Source organism: Pituophis catenifer, unplaced genomic scaffold (genome assembly GCF_029215685.1).
Source record: "Pituophis catenifer annectens isolate HBS135680 unplaced genomic scaffold, rPitCat1.0.hap2 SCAF_1, whole genome shotgun sequence".
Taxonomy (NCBI): Eukaryota; Metazoa; Chordata; class Lepidosauria; order Squamata; family Colubridae; genus Pituophis; species Pituophis catenifer.
Window position 1 is genome coordinate 355,315,779 of NW_027256881.1, and position 23,197 is coordinate 355,338,975.

Below are 23,197 nucleotides of genomic sequence, written 5' to 3' on the forward strand. Positions count from 1 at the left end.
CAGAAGACAAAGGAAGAAGGTGAGTTACTGCAAGTCGCCTGGAATCACATCCAGGGGCTGGGAAGCCCCCCACCCCCCCCCCAACAACAAAGTGGGAACGTAGCAAGTCTTGGGAGCCCAACTGGCAGCCCCGGATTTCTCCTGCTTGTTCCCATGTCAGAGACCTGCTGTCCTCCCACCCCCACTGCTGCTCTCCCCTCCCCACCCAGGGCTGAGATTTTTAAAAATGCAGTGAAAGAAGATGGCATTTTTAGGCTTCCTATGCACTGGACAGTCCTGGCTGCTGATGTCATCACTTTTCAATCTGGATGGAGCCATCCACCCCACACACAATCAGGAAAAGGGTCCTGCCGTAGCCCCAGATATGGGGAACCTGCAGATCTTCTCCATCCCTTGACAGACCCTCCTTCCACAAAGGCTGAGCAAAAAAAAAATTAAGGCGTAACATTTGGGCAAGAGCAACTCAAGTTTCATCAAGTTTATTTTTTAACCTGCTTCAGTAAAATAAAAGTTCCATGTACATTATTTATAAAATGGCTTAAATTAAGGCAAAATCCTGTAGTGTCTAAACAAGTGCTTGTCGTTCTGCATGAGAGAGAGAGAGCCAGGCCCACTGACCAACACCCCCCCCCGCCCCGCTCCCTCCAATTGCTCCAAGGGATCGGGATAAACCTCTCCGAAACAAGGCTGTTGTATCCCTTCCTCGGCTGACAGCCAACAGAACAGGGATCGGCCAGCGACTCAGCAGAAGCCAGTAAATCTTTAATATGCAGGCTTGTAAAGCTACATTTTACAGTCCAGAGAACAAAACAAAACAAAAAAAGAAGAAGAAGAAGAATGCAAACACACTACACTGAAACACAAAGACAACACAGAAGCCCTCTGGCCCAGGATGCCGAGGAGGAGAAGCTGAAGGGGGACCCGACACTCCCCGTGTTAAGACTATTGTCCCTGGAAGGCTACCAGTTCCCTCCCTCCAACTGCCTGCCCTCTGCTACTTCAATGCCCCCACCCCTCAGGAGGGCCGGGGGAGCTGCAGCCACTTCCTTTCCCAAATCACCTGTCAGGAACCTTCTCCTTGAGTCCCAGCTGAGCCAGAAGAGAAGGGACACACTAACCCTAGACCGCTGCCTCCACCTCCAGGAATTCAACAGACTAAAACCCAGGGCTGCAGCACCGAAGCAGGGCTCCGGCAGTCACTTTGCAGGAAGACTTCTTGCCTCTCGCACGGCCTTGTTCCCTGGAAGTGGCCTCGAGGCAGCCACAGGCTAGCCATAGGCAGAGGCAGCCACTTCCATGAAGAGCTGCAGGCGTCTGAAGTGACAGCCCAGAGAGCTGGGAAAGGCACCCCACTTCCTCCTGAGCTTAAGGGGCCAGCAATTTGGGGTGCCATGCCCCAGGGTGTTAGTCTGCAGGCCCCGACAGCCCTTCCTTCCAGCACACGAGCCCCCAGAAGAGACAGACAGAACGAAAAGCCTGCGGAGACAGAGTGGACAATTTCTTTTTGAGACCGGCTCGTTCCTTGAGGATAGAGTGAGTGGGTGGCCCCTGGGAAGGACAACCAGCCCTGCAGCGCCTTCCACGGAGAGATGAGTTTTAAAAAGAGGAAACCGTTGGAGAAGAGCTTCTTCCCAAAGAGCCCTAACTTATGCTAAAGCGATTATCATGGCCACACAAGTGCAAATACTGCCTAGTTTTTTTTGTTTTTTTTTAAAAAAAGATATTAATACTAACCAGCAGACTAAAACAGGGAAAGGAAAGGCATCTGCTTGCTGATTTGTCTTTTAAATAGTTGAACTTCTATTCGAACCTTCGTAAAAGCACCATATTCAAAAAGGAAGGGGATTTGGTATGAAACGCAGATGGCTGCCCCTCCAAAGTCCAACCTGGGAGTCTCCTAATGGCCCAAGAATTGACATCGTCCCTCTGAGCGAAACCCACAGGGGACCAAACCAGTCCTCAGCTGCACTGGAGGAGGGAGGGGGCCGGGAGAAAGGGGGAGAAGGGACTCTAGCCAGACTGACTATGCTCGACTGGGGGGCTCATCTGTCCCGGAGCGTCATCCTTCAGAGGGTCATCGGGCGGCTCTCCCCATGGCCTCTGGGCTGGCGGTTGGTCGGGCTGGGGCTCAGCAGCGTCGGTCTCCTCTTCCTTCGCCTCTTGCTCCACCTCCAGGAAAGGGGCGTGTGGCTCCTCCTCCTCCGGGCCCACGGGGGTGCTGGCAGGCTCGCTGGGGGGGGCAGTGGAGGCAGCTGCTTCTCCGTCGGCCTCTGGGTGGGATGCTGGAGGTACCTCTCCTTTCGGGGGAGCAGGGCAGCTGACAGGGGAGACGACCAAGGAAGGATGAGGTAGCTCTTTCTGCGTATAGAAAAGCATAGGTCAGGATCACAGGGTAGAGAGAACTGACCCCCAACAGCATCTGGACATGGTGGGCCAGAGGCTCTCAAGACACCCCCTAAATCCTAGACCCTGGGGAGCGAGGATGGCTGAGAGCCCCAGCCCAACCGGGCCTTTGCTTGAAAGCGCAGCCCCCTCCCCTTTCTCCCCTGCTCCGGTTCAGCTTTGCTGCCAGAAGAAACCCTGCATTGGGCAGCACCCGTGCCCATTCGTCAGGAGCAGCAGCCAAAGGGCCCCGGTCAGTCTTTAGGCTTCTCGTGCCATTCCCTGGCAGTGGAAGGTGAAGAAAATAAGAGGGCTGCTCAGCTCTGAGGGCCAGCCATGGGGCGAGGGTGGAAAGGGGATAGTGGTCTGGGCTGCTTTTCACCACGGCATGTGCCACACCACAAACACACCCAGCGATAACTTTCTGGGTTACTAAATAAACTGGCTTTGGACAGTTCAGTTCTGCTGCTCTCATCTTGCAAGGAAACCGGGGACTTTTCAGCATCCACAAGCGCCTCAAAGAATCTCACCTTCCTGCAGTTTGGGGAACAGGAGGGGCTCTCACCTGCCAACCAAGCTCTTTAACCTTTGGCCTGAAGGCCCACCTCTCAATTTAAGGAATGGCTCGGCCCAATGAATTCTATGCTCATCCCCAAAAGGGAGAACCTGACCAAGCTTTGCTCTTCTAAAATCTCCCCCCCCACACCACCACCGTCTATTGTAGCACCAAGTCTTTTTGTGTGTGTGTGTGTGTGAGGGGGGGGGGAAGGGCAGCCACAACAGTGATACTTGAGAAAGCACAAGGCTGGAGATGGGATGGAAGAGAAGGAGTGAGGGGGAGAGAGAGAGAGAGAGACATTATCCTTCACTTCATCACACTTTCCTTTTTGCTTATTGATTTTATTGTTCAATTGTTGTGAGCCACCCTGAGTCATGCAACATAAAATAATAGCTGGGTAAAAATCCCAAATTGGGTCTGGCTGATGACGGAACCAACCATAAAACTCCACTGCACTGCAATGGATCGGTGCCTTCCCAGGGAAACTTCTAAGGTCAGGGGGCGACTGTGATGCACCAAGCCCCCTCCCTCTTGAACAGGATTCATGGGACACACAGAATCAATATTTTGGCTTTCCTGAGCGCCCCCCCCCCATCTGCCCGCTTGCTTCTATATTGGACCAGGTCAACTGACCATACATAAGCCCTCCCCCTCCCAAATCACAGTCTGCCACTGTTTGCCATGTTCCCTAGGAAGTGGCTTGGGCTTCTGACATAGGGAGGGTGGGAGGCCTTGCCCTGCAGGGTCGGAGGATGAGGGGGCTTGGAGATTCCCCTTGTCCCCTCCCTCCCACCCTCCATCCAGAGAAGCCCCCACCGTCCTAGGAAGCTGGCTCCACCACCCAATGATTCTTAGGAAATATTTTCTGAGATCCAAATGACATCTTCCTCGTTTCTCGCCCTATCCTTTAGAGCCGGGTTTCTCAGAGGGGGGTCTCCCAAGACCCTCTCAAAGGTCCACAAAATCAAAATTATTTGACAGCCTATGTTGAAAAATAAGATGCATTAAAATCTCATCAATCACGAGAAGCAGTAGTTGCAGCGAACGCCTCCATTTTCGGCACATTTGGGGTCCTCCATTATTTCTAAAAGCGGGAAGGGACCACGAAAGAAAGAGAAGCGTGGGTCCAAGTCCAACATTAAATACATCCCACCCGCTTTGCTTCTTCCCCCACCCTCCGGCCATTTAAAAATATTTGGAATGGCTTGGAAACAGAGCTGCTTTGCTGGGCGGAACCCCCCCTCCCTTGCAGGACCCCCCCCCCCATTCCCCAGAAAATGGCTTTTTCACCCCAACCTTTTGCATCGAGAGGTGCGCTGCACCTGCCCCCAAACCAAAGGCCTGGCTTTGACGGAAGAGGAGCTGAACATGAAGGGAGAACAAAGAGGCAAAACCTCTACTCAACTTTAATTCTAGTTAGGGGCTCGCTAGATTCATATCAAACTGGTATTCACCGCAAAGCCGCTGCCCGTCCAGAACGTGGCCAGCTCCCGGCGCCACAGGGCCACGAGGAGGCTGGTGAGGAGAGTGCAGGGCACCAGGTAGAGGAGCGCCGGCTGGCCCTTCCGCATCCAGGCCAGGGCTGCAAAGGTCGCCAGGAGGCCGATGCCATAACCTGCAGGGAGGAGGAAGCGGCAGGGATCTCTCTCTCTCTCTCTCTTTCTCCCGCCCAGACCAGACCCTGGCTAGAAAGAACCCAGACCCCGGCCAAAAGGAAAACAGAGGGAAGCCACCCCCGTCTCTGCCAGCCTCTCAGAAGCCCCAGGAGGGCAGAGGCAGAGCTCCAGCCCTGGCAGATGCTGCCCCAAGGCTCCCTTCTGTGCAGGGCCGGCTGGGGGACGAGACTGGGAAGGCTTTCTGGGCGTCGGGCGACTTCATCCCAGGGAAGGCTCCATCGGTGGGGAAGATGCCAGCCAAAGGCCGCTGGGTTGGGCCTAGAGGGGCAGCCCCTTAGCCCTCAGACAAAGGGGGAGGCAACAGTGGCAGCATACATACCTATGGTGCAAGCTACGAAGTATACCCTGGACGACTGGACTTGAATATCAAACCTGTGGCAGTAGGCCACAAGCAGACCTGCACGGGGAGGGGAGAGGAGAGGAGGAATTCTTTCCTTTCCTAAGGAGCCCCAAGTGGAGTCAAGGCTGTCCGCACGGAGGCAGGTAGGGACATAGGGGTGTACTTCCCCAACCCCCCAGACCCTGGTTCTAGGCCCAGGGCCAGCAAGGGCACCAAGCCCAAGAAGGGGGCAGCTGGGAGGGCTAGGGGCCTGCCTGCCGCACAGCGGCAGCCTCCTCCAGAGCCCCCTGGCCAAGCAGGGAGGGAGGGAGGGAGGGAGGGAGTGGGGCAGGTGTTCGTGCTGCCCTGAGCATCAGGCTGAACCTGGTTGTTGGTGGTGGGGGGGGGGAGGATTGGAAGCTCCTACCTGGTACCAAGATGTCCCCAAATCCCAGGAGAGAGAAGGGTCTGTCACAGAGGGCCAGTGGGGAGAAGTTGAGCCGGGGGACCTTGAGCACCATGGGGAGCTTTGGAAACGAAAAAGGCATCAATTCTACTGGGAAAGCAGCTCCACCTCCACCTGTGCCACAGGACCTCCCCCACCCAGGCTCAAGAGCCTTGGTACTACAGTGGTTTAAAGCACCCTGTTATTAACACAGCTGCCTGCAATTTACTGCTGGTTCGAATCTCTCCAAGGCTCAAGGTTGACTCAGCCTTCCATCCTTTCTAAGGTAGGTAAATTGAGGACCCAGTTTGTGGGGGCAATAAGCTGACTTTGTATAAATATACAAAAGTATGAAGGCTATTGCTTAACGCACTGTAAGCCGCCCTGAGTCTCCGGAGAAGGGCGGCATATAAATCAAATTAAAAAAAAAAAAAAAAGTGGGCCAAAGGGTCAGCTATAACAACCAAATCTTGCAAGTCTGACCGTGCAGGGTCTCCTCTGTCCTCCCCCTCCCCCTGGTGGGCCTCTACCAAACATCATCTTGTTCCCCAACCTGTGCTGAAAAGGGCTCCGGCCCCTTGTGCTCAGTTACTCAGCCTGTTGGCTCATCGGCCTCTCTCTGTGCCCCAAGTGCCCAGCAGCAGCTCCCCTGCCCCAAGGGGAACATGGAAGAACCACGACTGACCCAAAGGTGGGTCTCTCCCCAGAAGAGCTGCTTGCAGCTGGCCCCTCTTTGCACATGGCTCCAGAGCAGGCTGGGCAGGACACACAATGACAGGGGGTCTGTATTTGGAGCACGGCAGGGGGCTCCCGAAGGATTGGCAAACCCAGCAAAATCTCGGCCCTCCCAAGGTCAGTTGTGCTGCCTGCATCCAACTCTTCTCTCTTTCCTCGTACCGTGACTTAGGCATTCTTAGGGAACTCCAGACAGCCTCCCCTTCCCGGGCCCTTTCCCCCTTCCTGTTTTTGAGCAACAGGAAGGGGAAAATTCCTCCTACTCACCTTTTCACGAGTGGATGAGTCAGTCGGTCCAGCAGCCACTTCCACCATGATGCTCTCCCCTGTCTGAAGGGATCAGGGAGGAGGACAAGGTCAGCAGTCCCCAAAGCCTCCCAATGACCTGGAGAGTGTCCCAACCCCACTGAAAACAGCCTTGTGTCCTTCTCCTCCTCCTCCCTTGGGGACTGAGCTCCCCAACTTCTAAACAAGAGAGCAGAAGAGCTGAGTGGTGGACAAAGAGCAGGGGCTCCCTGACCTGGCCAGCAGGCACCCTGGCAGCCTCGCTGGACAGTCCTCTCAGCCAGCTGCCCTTCAGATGTCTCAGATCCCCAATCCTGGTTAGTTCTGGCTTGCATGGATGGATCTGGCAAGGGGCGGTGGGACAATCAAGTCCAAGCAGCCAGAGGGCATCTGCCAGCGCTTTCTCTGGGTCCTTCCTTCTCCTGGCTACCTCTCAGTCCTCTGGCTTTCTCCTCCCCAGATCAGGAAGCCTTCCAAGGCAAGACTGCCCAGCCGGCCAGGGGTGTGAACCCGGGGGGGGGGGGGTGTTAATCCAATGCCCTTCTCCTTCTCTGACTGCCCAAGTCACAGCGGCTCCTCAAAGGAGGGTGGGGCAGCAGTGCACCTACCTTGGTTAGGTATGGAGTAATGAAGACGAAAAAGACGTCATACACAAAGAGGACCAGAAGGAGCAAAGTGCAGCCCTGGGGAAGAAAAGGCCCCAAGTCAAAAAAGGCCACAGCTTCCACTGCAGATCGCTCAGGCCCCGCCTCTTTTGAAGGGTGGGGGCAGGGCTTGGGAGATCCTGCTCCAGGCCCCCTGGGAAGCTCTGCAGGGAGGAGCTGGCTGTTCTGACCTAGGCTTCCCCAAAAAGCAGGAAGCAGAATCCTGGTCCCGACAAAACCCCTTTTATTAAACAAACAGTGAATTCCTCTCATTCACCTTCAGCAAAGGGAGAATTTAGGGTCACAGACCTTATCTGGCTTGGAGAGCTGCCAGGCCGATATCTTCAAAACTTGGCAAGGAGTCTTGGAGAGTCACGAACCAATTAAGTGAACTAATTGTCTCTTGCAAACTCCACTCTCCTTTCGCTCCTCTTTTATTCCCCCTGGGAGGGGCCATTCATCGTCCACCTGTGGCCTTACTCCCAAGTCGACCCTTGTTCCTCAGTTGTTCCCTTCATCTGGCAACTCTGCGCATGTGCACACTGGGAACAGGCTCCAGCTGTTCGTCTGCCTCACTGATGTCTGAATCTGAAGGCAGCTGATAACTGGCATCCGGCCCTGGCCCCCTCCCTGCCTCCGATGCAGGGCCTTCATCAAAGCCTTCCCCAGACTCCAGGACTGGCCCATGTTCCTCCCCAACCTCCTCACTGTCCGAATCCGCTGCCAGCTCTGCTGGAGGGCCACAACACTGGCTTGGTAAATTTTGCCCGACTAGACAGGCTTTCCGTCCTTCTGTTTAAAGCAGCAGCCAGAGCATCTCGTTTGCAAGCACCACTCTCTTGCTCCAGAGCAGCCGAGAGGCATTCCACAAACCCCTCTCTGCCTGCTGGTCTGCCCGGCTCAGTTTATCTCCCGTGGCCAACAGGTAACCTTTTCGGGGCTGCCCCTTCCTGAGGACGGGAGTGCCTGGAAACCCTCAGCAGTCCTTGGTACGCCTGCTGCCCTGCCCTGCTCTAGTCAGGAAGACCAGAGCCTTCAGGCTCTGTCCTGGGGTCTGGTGCCCCCATGTTGCTGCTGGGAGGGAAGGAAAAAAGAGCAGGTGGTTCTCAGCAGCCTCTGGGGAGGGCAGAAGGCGGGTGGGAGGCCCATCATGGCTGTCTCACCTTGAACGTTGGCAATCGGATGGTTTTCAGCATGTAGAGGCAGAAGGCGATCCCCAGAGCGTCTTGGAGGATCCAGGCCCACCTGGGGGGAAGACCCACCACATGTGGCTGACCCTTTCTGCCCTGTGGAGGCCTTGCTCCATAACCCTACCCCCCACAGGCTCTCCCTCTTGGCTCATGCAGGGGCAGAACAGGCCTCTCTGGGTCTGACCCAGAGTCTTTGTGTGGGTTGCAAATCCCTGGTGGCACCAGAGTCACTCTGATTTTGCCTCCTGCACAGCCTCTGCTGTGCTAACCGCAGAAGTCGTGCGGCAGAGATGGAGGGAGGCTGGCTCTCACCCAAAGCATGCTGGGAAGGTGCTGGAGGCCCTTGAGTCCGGGGGTGGGGGGCTGCCTGGGGCAATCCCAGTCCCTCTCCTCCCCCCCCCACACTTTCTCGGGAGAGGAGACACCCTGTGAGGCTTTCTTAGAAGGCCAGAGTGTTGCCAGCAACATTTCAGGAAACCAGGAAGCAGACAGTTGTGGGGGGGGGGGAACGGGGGACGGACACCAGACTTACTGGTCTTCATTTCGGAAGAGACCCCAGACCAGGCTGACAGCAACGCAGAAGGCGGCAAGAAGAAGCATCCGGACTTGGGGCCGTTTGTGGAAATAAGGCCAGTTGTTACTGGGAACGCTGAAAGCAAGGCAGAGGCAGGGCATGGGCATCGCCTGGCAGCAGTAGTGGGCACAGAGGAAAGGGAGGAAGCAAGCTGTGCGGCAGGAGTGTGTTAGTGCATGAAACACTCTCCAAGCACTTCCCTTCCGAAGGGGGGTTTGGGTTTCCTGCATCCCCCTCCCCCAATCTTGCACCCCTCTATCCTCCGGTCTGGGATAGCTGAAGGTGGGCTAGTAAAACGGACCCCAAGGGAGACTCCAAACCACTGGGAAAGAGGTGGCTGCTCTGTTTCCAGCAGTCCTTGTCTGAACGTGGCCCATAACAAAACCACGTGTGCCAATCTGGCAGCTGAAAGGCCAGAGCCTGGAGAGGGTCCCTGCCATCCTGTGGGAGCTGCTCGGGCCAAAAAGCCCCTTCCCCACCGAATCCATCAGCAATCCACCTACCGGCACTTCCCGAGGGGGAACCTTCGGACAAACGGGGAAAGGCAACTGTAGAGGCCGATGGAAGCGGCGAGGCAAAAAATCCCAATGATGGCATACACTGAAGGGGAAAGGAAGAGGGAGGAAAAGCCTTCGGAGGCGGCCCTGGCAGCCAAACCAAGCCAGGGATTAGCTTGGCTATAAATTTGGTTTCGCTATAAATCCGTGGCATTTATAGCTGTCCTGCTCCACACACACACACCCAACACCCAGCCCTACACCTCTCACTCCCCCCTCGCCTTGGTGAAGCCAAAGCAACGTCCTTGAAAGCAGAAGAGCCTCGTGGTGGGCCTTGGTTCTGCCGTCGGCTGAAAGCTCCTCTACTGGGTTGAAGCCAACGGCCCCGTGTCTGGAGAAAGCCTTGTCAGCTGAGGAAACAGGGCTCACCTTCCAGGTGGGAAGGAAGGCTGGAGGCCCCATCTATCGTTCATGACAGGCTGGGGATGAAGGAAAACTGACATTTTGGCCAGAGTGATATTGGCTTATTTTAGGCTCAACCAGAGGAGCAGGATGGGCGCTTGCCAGTTCCCGGAAGGACCTGCAGCTTCCCAGGGATTCCCCTTGTCAGGCTTTGGGGAATGGGGAGGGGGAACGGATGGACACCCCCCCCTCCACATCCACCCACACACAGACACTGCAGATCCTTAGGCTCCCAGGAAGCCAGTCTTTCATTTGGAACACCTGGTTCTTTGAGGGGCTCCGGTCTGGATGCAGGAAATTGGTCTTGGTCCTTGCAGCCTCTTCTGGCAGGGCAGGGAAGTACCCGGACGGCCGTTGCTGACCACGGTGCCCATGGAACTCCGCCCAAGGAAGCCCTCACAGGGTCTGAACCAGGGTCCCAGCAGCAGACAAAGCCCTGGCTGCCCAGGCCAAGCTGCCTCCCTCCCTTTTTTTTAGCCACCGGGAACCTGAAAGGGTGGTCTTGGCCAAAGTATTCCAGCCTTTCCCCCACAGAAACGGAGCCAAGGTGAACCCAGAGACACCAGGGCCAAAGAGCGTAGAGACCATGTCCCTCCGCCCAGTCAGTACCTAGTTGGTCATAGAAGTAATACAAGAGGACCAGCATAGAGCAACACATGACCACAAAGACGCCGATCATGACCGGAGTGACATCCACCGTCTCGTCTTCTTGCTTCTCAGCCCCCGTCGTCCCGCTTGTGTTTCATGTAGCGTCTGAAAAAGAGGGGTCCTCAGTGGAGGCTGCCCCCCTCCCTCTTCCTGTGTCCATGAAGGCTGAGGGCTCTGGCCATCCTCCTCCTCCTCCTTCCCACCCCCCACCCCCGCTACAGAGATAAGGCCAATTCAGCTGCCACCCTATCTTAGGGGGGCTTCGGGACAGTCCTGGCCCTTTCCTTGGGGGCTGCAGCAGGATGGCTTTGCTGCTGCGTTCGGTCAACTGCGGGCAGTGGCTGGGCGGGCAGCAGCCCCCTCCTTTTGATCTAGACAGCTGGGCGGGACGGGGTTCCACAGGACTGCCTCTCTTCCACTGCCCAGTCTTCCAAGCAGATGGGGTTTCACAAGCGGACATTTTTTTGGCAGTTGTATAAAAGCAAATAAATAAATGAAATTACTAAGACATTTACAGCTTCCTTTCCAGAAGATGAGCTGGTGAACTGTGGCTCAGAAATCCTGCTGGCTTAACAACCCCTCCCCGTTCAGAAGCAAGATACCCCTGGCTGAGGGACAGGAAGCGGGGATGCTTCCTTCTGTTCTGCTTATGGGCCTCCTGAGGCCATTAGAAGAGTGAGGAAGAGAGAGCAGTGGGGAGACCGTGGGGCAGAGCAGCTGTTTCCTGCTAATATCCCAACAGAGGCGGATAGAAAGGGCAGGAGACCAAGACACCCCGCCATCCCCACTCCAATTCATCCCATCCTTCAGGGCTTTGTCTCTGCACTTACTTTTTCACATCTCTGCTCCCGGCCCAGTATCCACCCACGGCCACCGTGCCCACCGCCATGACAAAGATGATCACCATGTTGTAATCTAGAACGGGCTCGCCAGGTGCGTACATGGCCACCTTGGCCGAGCGACCAAAGCTCTACAGGGGAGAGAGGGAGGGAAGGAGAAAGAAAGAAAGAGTAAACGAGTGCTCCTGACCACCCCAGGCAAATGATAACCTCCAGCGATGGAGTATCAGAGGTGGTACTCAGCCAGTTAGGACCGGTTCGGATGAACCGGTAGGGGAAATTAAAACTGGTTTGCTGAACCGGCAAATACCACCCCTGGCTGGCCCAGCTCCTGCCCGCCAGGTTGCCGCTTGCCCCCGCCCTATATATGTTGCCTTCGCCACGCAGCCCAGCTAAATGCCTCACCTCTGCACCTCACCCGCTTTGCTCACTAAAGGTAAGCATGCCACCCACTTGCCCTTCGCCTCGGGTTGGGGCCCAAGGCGGCGTCATTCCCTGAGGACCCGGTTGGAGCTTCCACCAGCTCACAGTTTGCCCTGGCCAGGGAATGTGCCATTCCCCGGCCCCGGCCTTCCCCAGGGCCTCTGCCCGCATGCCGCCTGCTCACCCTAACCCTAACCCATTGCCTGCCGGTCAGTGTGCGCAGCCACACTCCATTGCCAGACATGGCAAGGAGAACGGCCTGCTGCGCTGGAGGGACGGCATCGCAGGAGAGCTGCTCGGAAGGTAGCTGAACTGCAGTGTCCCTTTAAGGTACTTTGATGTGGGGGGGGGGACCATAACGTACCTGGCTCCCTGCCGCGTGGCAATGGCCCTGCTCGAGCTGCTCAACGTCATAGCTGAGGTGGCGGTTGGTACCCCCCGACTTCTAGTCATGGGGGATTTCAACCTGCCATCTGTCGGCGAAACGTCTGAGGTGGCTCGAGAGTTCATGGCTTCCATGATGGCCATGGACCTTACTCAGTTAATTCATGACCCTACTCACACGGGTGGACACACTCTGGACTTAGTTTTTGTCTCTGGTCAGTGGTCGAGTTGCCTTGATACAGGGGATATAGTCATCGAACCCTTGTCATGGTCTGACCACTCGCTCCTTCGACTGGACTTTCTAACCGCTACACCCTACTGCAGGGAGGCGGACCCAACCAGGTGGTTCCGCCCCAGGCGCCTGATGGATCCTGATAGGTTCCAGATGGAGCTTGGGCCATTTCCTGAGACTCTGGCTCACAACTCGGCTGATGACCTGGTGGCCGCCTGGGATAGTGCGGCCGCCAGGGCTCTGGACCGCGTCGTGCCTTTGCGGCCTCTGACCCGGCACCGAACTCACCTAGCTCCTTGGTTCTGCGAGGAGCTGAGGGAGTTGAAGCGCTGGAAAAGACGCCTGGGGAGTAGTTGGAGGACCAGCCGCTCCGGAATCTGACCGAACACTGGTGAGGTCTCATATTAAGACCTACCTAGTGGCGATAAAAGCGGCGAAATCTAGTTATTTTGCCGCTCTTATCGCTTCATCAGATAATCGCCGAGCCACCCTGTTTAGGGTGACCCGCTCCCTCCTCCATCTGGAAGCGCGGGATGATCCCTTGCAGGGTCGAGCTGAGGATTTTGTGCAGTATCTGTATGACAAGATCGCTCAGATTCGGGAAGGCCTGGCCTCTGACTGGGTAAGTCCGGACGGGATGACTGAGGCAGGTCTTGAGAGTGTTATCTGGAAGGAGTTCGATCCTGTGGCTCCCGAGGACGTGGACAGGATCCTGGGACGGCCACATGTTTATTGGACCCGTGTCCCTCCTGGTTGGTACTGGCTTCCCGGGAGGTTACACGAGGCTGGCTCCAGAAGATTGTTAACGCTTCTTTGAGTGAGGGGGTCCTGCCGGCCACTTTGAAAGAAGTGGTGGTGAGGCCCCTCCTCAAGCCGCCTTCTCTGGATCCGGCTGTATTGGCTAACTATCGTCCAGTCTCCAACCTTCGCTTTGTTGCGAAGGTTGTTGAGAGTGTGGTGGCGCGGCAGCTTCCCCGGTACCTGGATGAAGCTGTCTATCTAGACCCGCTCCAGTACGGCTTCCGACCTGGGTACAGCACGGAAACAGCATTGGTCGCGTTGGTGGATGATCTCTGGAGGGCTTGGGAGAGGGGTTGCTCCTCTATCCTGGTCCTGTTAGATCTCTCAGCGGCTTTTGATACCATCGACCATGGTATCATGTTGCACTGGTTGAAGGGACTGGGGGTGGGGGGCACCGTTCTGCGGTGGTTCTCCTCCTACCTCTCTGACCGGTCGCAATCTGTGTTGACAGGGGGGCAGCGGTCGACCCCGAGGTGCCTTGCGTGTGGGGTGCCACAAGGGTCGGTCCTCTCGCCCCTTCTGTTCAACATTTATGTAAAGCTGCTGGGTGAGATCATCCGTGGCTTTGGGGTGGAGTTCCATCAGTATGCTGACGATACTCAGCTGTACATCTCCACCCCAGGCCACCCCAACGATGCCCTTGAAGTGATGTCCCAGTGTCTGGAGGCCGTGCAGGCCTGGATGGGGAGAAACAGGCTCCGACTCAACCCTTCCAAGACCGAGTGGCTGTGGCTTCCGGCATCCCGATATAGCCAGCTGGTGCCATCGCTGGCTATTGGGGCCGAATCACTGGCCCCCACGGAGAGGGCTCGCAACTTAGGCGTCCTCCTGGATGCACGGCTGTCTTTAGAAGAGCACATGACGGCCGTGGCCAGGGGGGCTTTTTATCAGGTTCGCCTGATATGCCAGTTGCGCCTCTTTCTGGGTCGGGACTCCCTACGCACGGTCACTCAAGCACTCATCACTTCCCGCCTGGACTACTGCAATGCTCTCTACATGGGGCTCCCCTTGGGGTGCACCTGGAGGCTGCAGTTAGTCCAGAATGCGGCCGCGCGGGGGATTATGGGAGCGACGGGGCGCTCACAAATGACACCTCTCCTGTGCGAGCTGCACTGGCTTCCTGTGGTCTTCCGGGTGCGCTTCAAGGTGTTAGTGACCACCTTTAAAGTGCTCCATGGGTTAGGGCTGGGTTATCTGCGAGACCGCCTTCTGCCACCAATAGCCTCCCACTGACCGGTTCGCTCGCACAGAGAGGGCCTCCTCAGGGTGCCGTCGGCCAGACAGTGTCGGCTGGCGACCCCCAGGGGGAGAGCCTTCTCTGTGGCAGCACCCGCCCTCTGGAATGACCTACTCCCTGAGATACGCACGATATCAGACCTCCGGATTTTTCGTCGGGCCCTGAAAACACACCTATTCCATCTAGCTGGGCTGGCTTGATCCCATCCTCTCAGTTTTAATTGAATTTGGTTTTAATTGGGTTGTTTTTAATATCTTGGGCTGAAATTATTTAATTGTTTATTAAATTGTTTTTAAATTTTATATGCAATGTTTTATCTTGGCTGTACACCGCCCTAAGTCCTGCAGGAGAAGGGCGGTATAGAAATAAAATAATAATAATAATAATAATAATAGTAATAATAGTAATAATAATAATAATAATGGGACAGGCCGCAGGAGCTGCCTTTTATGCTGGTTCTGTGGGCATGGCTTGGTGGGGGTCATGTGACTGAGTGGGCATGGCCAACTCGATGTCACTCACAGCAAGGTGCTGCCCCACCAAGCCATGCCCACAGAACTGGTAGTAGAAAATTTGAATCCCACCAGTGTGGAGTAACCACCGTTTGAGGAGACAGGCTGCTCCTTCTGTGGCTTCAGAGTTCAAAGGAAATTCCTCTTTAACTCAAGTTAGGATCTCAAAATTCCGCTTGGCTCACGCCTGGGGTCAGGGAGAAAAATCCCACTCCTCCCCCCTTCCCGGACTGGAAGGCTGCTGTCCCTCCCCAGGTGTCTCTTCTTTAATAGACCAAGTTCCCTTAACCACTCTGGGTAGGATTTGGTAGCCATCTTTTTTATTTTATTTTATTTTTTATTTATTATTAAAATTGTCCCATCTCACTTCAAAGCATCTCTGGGTGGCTTACAACATTAAAAGTGTGTATATGTATGTATGTGCGTATGCATACTGTGTGCGCAATTATTAGGCGAGTAAGTATTTTGACCAAATCATCGTTTTAATGCATATTTTCCATCTCAAAGCTGTATAAACTGGAATGCTTAGTGCATTCCAAAGGTGTCAGCTTTGGAAGCCATATTAGCACCAGAAGCTTCCACGCTGCCACCTTCTTGTGTGTGGGAAAGTAGGAGGGGGGATTTAATAGAGGGAATGTAGTTAGACAAAATAGCATTCTTCTTTTCGGTCAAGGTCATGACAGTCCTGCATCTGGAGAAGGAGTGGTTGGAGTGATGTCTCGAGATGGGATGGATGGTGATTGGACCATGTGATGGATGCAGGGGATGGATTTGGGGGTTTTGATTTACTGAGGGAAAACCCGGAACTCTCAGATTTGGGTTTTCCCAGATGTGCCAGTATACCTACCCTGTCTCCCCCAAAATAAGACATCCCCTGATAATAAGCCCAAACGGGTTTTTGAGTGCATGGCAATAAAGCCAAGTGCTTATTTCAGGGTTTAAAAAAATATAAGACAGGGACTTATTTTGGGGAAACATGGTACTCTAATAAAGGGAACTTTGAGAAAGTGCTTGTCTTGGAAGTTTTAATTGGAGTTATTTATTTATTTATTTATAAATAAATAAATAATTGGAGTTGGGTTTTTCCTGAACGCTGACAGCAGGGGTATCAAACTCGCAACATGTTGTCGTCACATGACGTATTGCTTTTCCCCCTTCGCTAAAGCAGAGGTGGGTGTGGCCAGCGTGTGAAGCATCTGGCCGGTGGGCCGCAAGTTTGATATCTCTGGCTTAATGGATATAAGGAGATCAGGTGATGTGCATTTGTGTAATGAGGAAGGGTGTGGCCTAAGGAGATCAACAGCCTATGTCAAGCTGTGCATAATTATTAGGCAGTTTCTTTTCCTCAGGCAAAATGGGCCAAAAAAGAGATTTAACTGACTCTGAAAGGTCAAAAATTGTACAAAGTCTTTCAGAGGGATGCAGCACTCTTGAAATTGCTAAGATATTGGGGCGTGATCACAGAACCATCAAACGCTTTGTTGCAAATACTCAACATCATTGCAAGAAACATGTTGAGAAAAAAAGACACAAATTAACGGCCAAAGATTTGAGAAGATTCAAACTGAAACTACTAGGAATCCATTATCCCCCAGTGCTGTCATATTCCAGAACTGCAACCTACCTGGATTGCCCAGAAGTACAATATGTTCTTGTACTTCTGCCCAAGGTGTACATGGCCAAGGTAGGGAAGGCTGAAACCCCGACCACCACTGAACAAAGTACATAGGTTGAAATGGCAAGACTGGGACAAGAAATATCTGAAGACAGATTCTGCAAAGGTTTTATGGACTGAGGAGATGAGTGACTCTTGAGGGACCAGATGGATGGATTAGAGTTAGGGACCCTAGGGCTGGATCAGTAACGGGCACAGAGCTCCACTCGACTCTGACACCATCAAGGTGGAGGTGGAGTACTGGTATGGGCTGGTATTGTGAAAGATGACCTAGTTGGACCTTTTCGGGTTGAAGATGGACTCAAAGTCAACTCCTAAACCTGCTGCCAGGTTTTAGAAGACACTTTCTTCAAGCAGTGGTACAGGAAAAAGTCTGCATCTTTCAAGAAGACCATGATTTTATGCACCATTGCATGCATCGCACTGTGTGGCTAGCCAGTAAAGGCCTTAATGATGAAAGAATAATGACATGCCTCCCTTCCTCACCTGACCTAAACACTATTGTGGGCCCATCTTAAATGGGAGATTTACGATGAAGGAACAGAGGTGCACACATAGGGAGGAGCTCTGGAATCCAGGGGGGCCGCAGGGGTATCAGGAACACCCCATGGCGTTATCTCACCAATTCTGGGAGCGTGCCCTTCTTGTCTTCTGAGCCCAAATGTTGACCATCCATCCTCTTATAGCAGGGGTGAAATTCACTTACCTTCCCTACCGGTTTGCAAATGTGCATGCGCTGTTGTCCAAACATGCACAAAGCCTTCTGCACATGCGCAGAGGCTTAAAATCATTGCAAAAAAGCAAGGTCATGATGTCTGCATGGATGGGCGGAGCTTCCAGCAGCCATTGCTACTGGTTCGCCTGAGCCGGATAGAACCCCTGTGTTATAGTGACCTTTTTCTTTGGCCATTTCATCTAACATTATTTTTTTGGGGGTGACGTCTCTTGTTCAAGACCTAGCAGGTCTTTTACCTGAATTCAGAGGCTGATCCTCTCTTTCCGGAGCTCTCATCACCATCCTTACGAGGGCTGCCATTTTTGTTTACATCCATATCTCACAATGCTTGTCATGTCCTTCTTAGAAATTGCCTCCTCTCTTGACTTTAGTCAGGGAGCTTTCTATGGTCTATATTACAACTTCCCATAGTTTGAATTACAGGTAGTCCTTGACTTACAACAATTGGACTGAAACTTCTGTTCTTAGGCGATTGCCTGAGTGATACCCTATTTCATGACCTCTTTGCCAGGGTCGAGCAAATCGCTTGGTAAAGTGAATCCGGCTTCACCCTCGCCATAAGCCCCCCTGGGAAGGTCATAAGTGGCCGTCAATAACCCCAGGACGCTGCAACTGTTTTAAGTACATGCTGGTTACCGAGCGCCCAAATTTTGATCACGTGACCATCAGAATGTTGTGACGGTCATGAGGACTTGTCATAACTTTTCAGCACTCTCATAATTTCAATTGGTTATTAAACAAATAGCCGTAAGCTTCTTTGAGTGAGGGTGACCTGCCTTGAAAGAGGCGGTTGTGAGGCCCTCCTCAAGAAGCCATCCCTGGATCCGGCTGTTTTGGCTAACTATCGTCCAGTCTCCAACCTTCATTTTATTGCGAAGATTGTTGAGAGTGTGGTGGCGCGACAGCTTCCCCAATACCTGGATGAAGCTGTCTATTTGGATCCGCTCCAGTCCGGCTTCAGACCTGGGTACAGCACGGAAACAGCATTGGTCGCGTTGGTGGATGATCTCTGGAGGGCTCGGGATAGGGGTTACTCCTCTATCCTGGTCCTGTTAGATCTCTCAGCGGCTTTTGATACCATCGACCATGGTATCATGTTGCGCCGGCTGGAGGGACTGGGAGTGGGGGGCACCGTTTTGCGGTGGTTCTCCTATCTCTCCGACAGGTCGCAGTCTGTGTTGACAGGGGGGCAGCGGTCGACCCCAAGGCGCCTTGTTTGTGGGGTGCCACAGGGGTCGGTCCTCTCGCCCCTCCTGTTCAACATTTATGTGAAGCCGCTGGGTGAGATCATCCGTGGTTTTGGGGTGGAGTTCCATCAGTACGCTGATGATACTCAGCTGTACATCTCCACCTCAGACCATCACAACGATGCCCTTGAAGTGATGTCCCAGTGCCTGGAGGCCGTGCGGGTCTGGATGGGGAGAAACAGGCTTCGACTCAACCCTTCCAAGACCGAGTGGCTGTGGCTTCCGGCGTCCCGGTATAGCTAGCTGGTGCCATCGCTGGTTATTGGGGGCGAATCATTGGCCCCCACGGAAAAGGCCCGCAACTTGGGCGTCCTCCTGGACACATGGCTGTCTTTAGAAGAGCATATGACGGCCGTGGCCAGGGGGGCTTTTTATCAGGTTTGCCTGATACCCCAGTTGCACCCCTTTCTGGATCGGAACTCCCTACGCACGGTCACTTCTCGTCTAGACTATTGTAACACTCTCTACATGGGGCTCCCCTTGGGGTGCACCCGGAGGCTCCAACTGGTGCAGAATGCGGCCGCATGGGGGATTATGGGAGCAACGGGTCACTCCCATGTGACTCCTCTCCTACGCGAGTTGCATTGGCTTCCGGTGGACTTCCGGGTGTGCTTCAAGGTGTTGGTGATCACCTTTAAAACACTCCATGGCTTAGGGCCGGGGTACTTATGGGACCGCCTTCTGCCACCAATTGCCTCCCACCGGCCAGTTTGCTCCCACAGAGAGGGCCTCCTCAGGGTGCCGTCGGCCAGACAATATCGGCTGGCGACCCCCAGGGGGAGAGCCTTCTCTGTGGTGGCACCTACCCTCTGGAACAATCTACCCCCAGAGATACGAGTGATCCCCGACCTCCGGACTTTTCGTCGGGCCCTAAAAACCTATTTTTTTCAGTTAGCCGGGCTGTCCTGATTTAATGGTTGGTTTTAAAATTTGATATGGATTTTAATTGAAATGTTTTAAATTACGGTCCAAATTTATTTAATTATTTTAAATCTATTTTAACTTTTGTGTATAAATGTTTTATCTTGGCTGTTCACCGCCCTGAGTCCGAAAGGAGAAGGGCGGTATAGAAATCTGAAAAATAAATAAATAAATAAATAAATAAATAAATAAATAAATAAATAAGTAAGTAAGTAAGTAAGTAAGTAAGTAAGTAAATAAGTAAGTAAGTAAGTAAGTAAGTTGAGGACTACTTGAAGTCTCCTTCTGGTCTCTTATCTTTGTTAAGCAGACAATCCTCATACAATAGATCCCCAAACAATCCACTTGGGGGGGAAAACAGAATAACAGAGTTGGAAGGGACCTTGGAGGTCTTCTACTCCAACCCTCTGCTTAGGCAGGAAATCCTACACCACTTTCTCACAAAGGTATTTAAAACTCTTTGGTTACCTTTTTAAATTTCCCCAAAAATCCAGTTTTGACTGGTTGCCTAATTCTATTTAAACCTTTCTTTGTTTACTCTTATCTTCCAATAAAGTGGATGTCCACACCTCATCAAAAAGTGCCTGATCACTCAACCCAATACAGAACAACCAACACAAGTCGTAAAAAGGATCACACTACATCAAAAGCATCTCAGGAACCACCAAGAGACTATTACAACCACATGGAATCAGCACAGCACACAAACCAACTAAAGCCAACCCCCTCCCCCCAAATGTCCTAAGTAAAAAAAAAAAAATCAAGGTTTGTCATATCTATTATTATGGAATGTTTTTTCAGCTTCCCTATGGGACATCCCCATCATTGCCCGGCTTAGGTATTTAAATCATCTACAGCTCCCCCTGCTCAGCTCTTAAATAACAGACAGGTATAAATATTTTAATGAAATACATAAGCATAGAGCTAAAAGAGCACTTCTTCCCCAGAAACAAATGAGTTTAAAAGCATGCTTAATTTTTCAAAGAGAACATACAATGCTGCCCCCATTCCAGTTAACCAGACAACAATTATTAGTTTAGTTTAGTTTAGTTTTATTTGATTTGTATACCGCCCTACTCCCGAAGGACTCAGGGGGGTGAACAGCCACAGGATAAAAAACATAAATTGTTTGTATACTGTGCCATTTAGTTTTTCTTTTTGCCAGAAACTAACCCAGGATCAATTCTCCTCTACCTTATGAAGGTGGCTACTGAAGCCATTAAAAGACCCCTGCAAGAGGCCAAACTGTCTTTTTGCCACCGAAAGGAACTGAGCATAGCTTCACTGGAGAAAGGAAGGGGCCTAACCCTCTCCTTGGCCACCCATCCAGTGAAGGTGTTGAGAGATGGCAGGGTCAAGCAGTTGCAAAGCATGGACTGGCTGAGATGTGCAGTTACATCTCTCTTCTAAAGCAGCCCACAATTTCTGCAGATTGCAGCTATACAACTGGTGCTCTCTAGGGGTGTAGGGGGGAATCATTTCCCTCAGGCTTATTTGGTGACACTATCAGAATCAAACCAGGAGTATTTTGCGTAGAATAACTGTCATCCTCTCTGCTTCCACTGGGCTGCCTTAAGTAGAAATGGAAGGAACTCTGATTGTCTCTCTCAGCAGGACCAATGAATTCCCCCACAGAGAAGTTACAGAAATGATCTGGGAAAAACTCTTTTGGCAATGCTTGACAATTCCTGGAGGGTTGATGAGACCCCAGAAAACTAGAGGAGAGCAAAGGCAGAACACTCTGCTATGTGAAACAGTGAGATCCCCTGCAAAGGGCGACTGGATGTTCATCTTTCCAATTCAATACTTTGGGGGGGGGGGCAGTCTGCAAGGCAAGAGCCTACCAGTAAAAAAACCAAGATGTGCTATTTATTTAACCATCACTACTCTTTCCTTGGGGGGGGGATTATATTTGTTCCACAATTTACCAATGTTTATCAATTAAATGGTCAATGTTACTTTCATTGGAAATGATTCTGCATTTCAGTTTCCCCAACATTTTAGCTAGAAGCGCCTCATGCTTGACTATGTGGAAGAACACACAAAGGCGGGAGAAAGCTCACCTGTCCTATGTCCAGCATATCTGCATAGCTAAGCAGGGCAACTGGGATATCAATTTCCTCATACTGACTCCGGTTACCAGCGGGGGGCACCTGATGAGAAGAGGAGAAAGGAAAGCAGCACCTAAATAGACCACCTAGGAAACACCAACTCAATTTCTGTGGCCCAAAATCTAAACTCACCAGCATCTATTTAACAAGCATCAGAGCAGCTTTGTTCAACCTATATAGGCATTGGAAGGAGACTCTAAGACGCTAAAATTGTTACAGGATATGCGTGTTTAGGAACACATGGGCCATGGGGAGACCAAAGGGCAATACAGACAGGACAGAATGACCTTAAGCCTTCACGAATGGGTTGTGACCACGGCAGAACTTGCAGAAATGGCTGAATCGATGTTTGATTAGGGAGGGAACAGCAGCTACTGTTATAAAAGACTGTAAACCTTTTATGGACTTCATGTGGATTGAAATGAAGTGACGGTTTCCGAACGTACTGATTCTTTGGGGTTGAATAGGGGAGAAGGGACCCACGTGAGGCAACTCAGAAGGGGGAAACAGTTTCAAGGATGTGTATGACAATTGAAAGTCATTCCTTTAGTATCTTCTGTCTTCTTTTTGCTTTCTAATGTTCCAACACTTTCTTGCTTTTTTTTTCTATCTATCCCGTTTCATCTTTTAACTTGGTGAAACATTTCCTTAACAAACATCACAAAAGGGAAAACAGGACAACGGCAGCCGTCCCCAGCCCGGGAGGGTCCCCGCGAGCGGACTCACCAGCCTCTCCTTGCTGACGATCAGCAGCCCCCGAGCGCCGTTCACCTGCGCCAGGCGAACCTTCTCGTAGAAGGTGCAGTTGCCCCGCATCACCATGGGCACCGCGTTGCCGAAGCCTCCCTCGGGCACCTCGGAGGCCGCGCACAAGAAAGACACCGTCTGATCCTGCAGCGCCAGCAGGGACTGTGGGAGGAGCGGGAGGAGTGAGGCACCGGGGGAGCCCTTCCGTCAGCCGGCCCGCCCCGGGCCCCCACCCCCACCCCACCCCCACCCCCACCCGACGCGAGGCACTCACCGCCTTGCCCAGGTCGTGCGGCAGGTGCGCCCACTGCGAGTTGAAGAGGATGCAGTAGTCCTTCCCGCCGCCGCCGCCGCCCTTCTCAGGGAAGACGCGCACCACGCCGAACTCGCCGGAGACCTGGCGGGAGGCAGAGCAGCCGGGGCAGCTCGGGGACCCCGCCAGACGGATGGCCAGCCGCCCCCGCCCATCCCCCGCCCCGTCTCCGCGGGCGCTCACCTGGGCCACCAGCAGCGCCAGCACCCACCCGCGCGGCCCGGCAGCCGCCATGGCCGCCTCTCCCTCTCGTCTCCCGCGGGCACCGGAGGCAGCGGCAGCAGCGGCGGGGAAGGGCGACCCTCGCAAGGCAGGAAGCGGGCGCCCGTTACTTAGCAACCCCGGAAGTTCCACCCCAGCCGGCCAGGGAGCTTCGCCTCTTCGCGGCCGGAGCGGCCTCCCGCGGAGGCTTCCGGGAGCGGGAAGCCGGAGTCCGTGGCGGGGCGGCCCGGGAGCCCCTCTCGAGCCTCGCTTCGGCGCCGCAGCGGAACGGGGATCGGCCCGAGGAGCCTCGCGCGAGAGCCCCGGAAGTTTCGGTGGCTCGCGGATGCGCCCGCCGGTCACGTGACCGCACTCCCAGCCGGTAATTGGAGAAGAGGCGAG

At 53.4% G+C, this 23,197-nt stretch overlaps 1 protein-coding gene across 1 annotated transcript; it reads right to left on the bottom strand.

Moving 5' to 3' along the window:
* Positions 1–463: 463 nt before the first annotated feature.
* On the bottom strand, positions 464–23,142 carry SPPL2B (signal peptide peptidase like 2B). Its single transcript, XM_070944868.1, is given in 16 exon segments — positions 464–2,358; positions 4,396–4,556; positions 4,937–5,014; positions 5,364–5,463; positions 6,384–6,446; positions 7,010–7,084; positions 8,209–8,290; positions 8,768–8,884; positions 9,313–9,409; positions 10,378–10,492; positions 10,494–10,521; positions 11,247–11,386; positions 21,487–21,576; positions 22,261–22,443; positions 22,556–22,678; positions 22,778–23,142. Coding segments are annotated over 16 exon segments (1,851 nt in total). The 5' UTR covers positions 22,829–23,142; the 3' UTR covers positions 464–2,010.
* Positions 23,143–23,197: the final 55 nt, after the last annotated feature.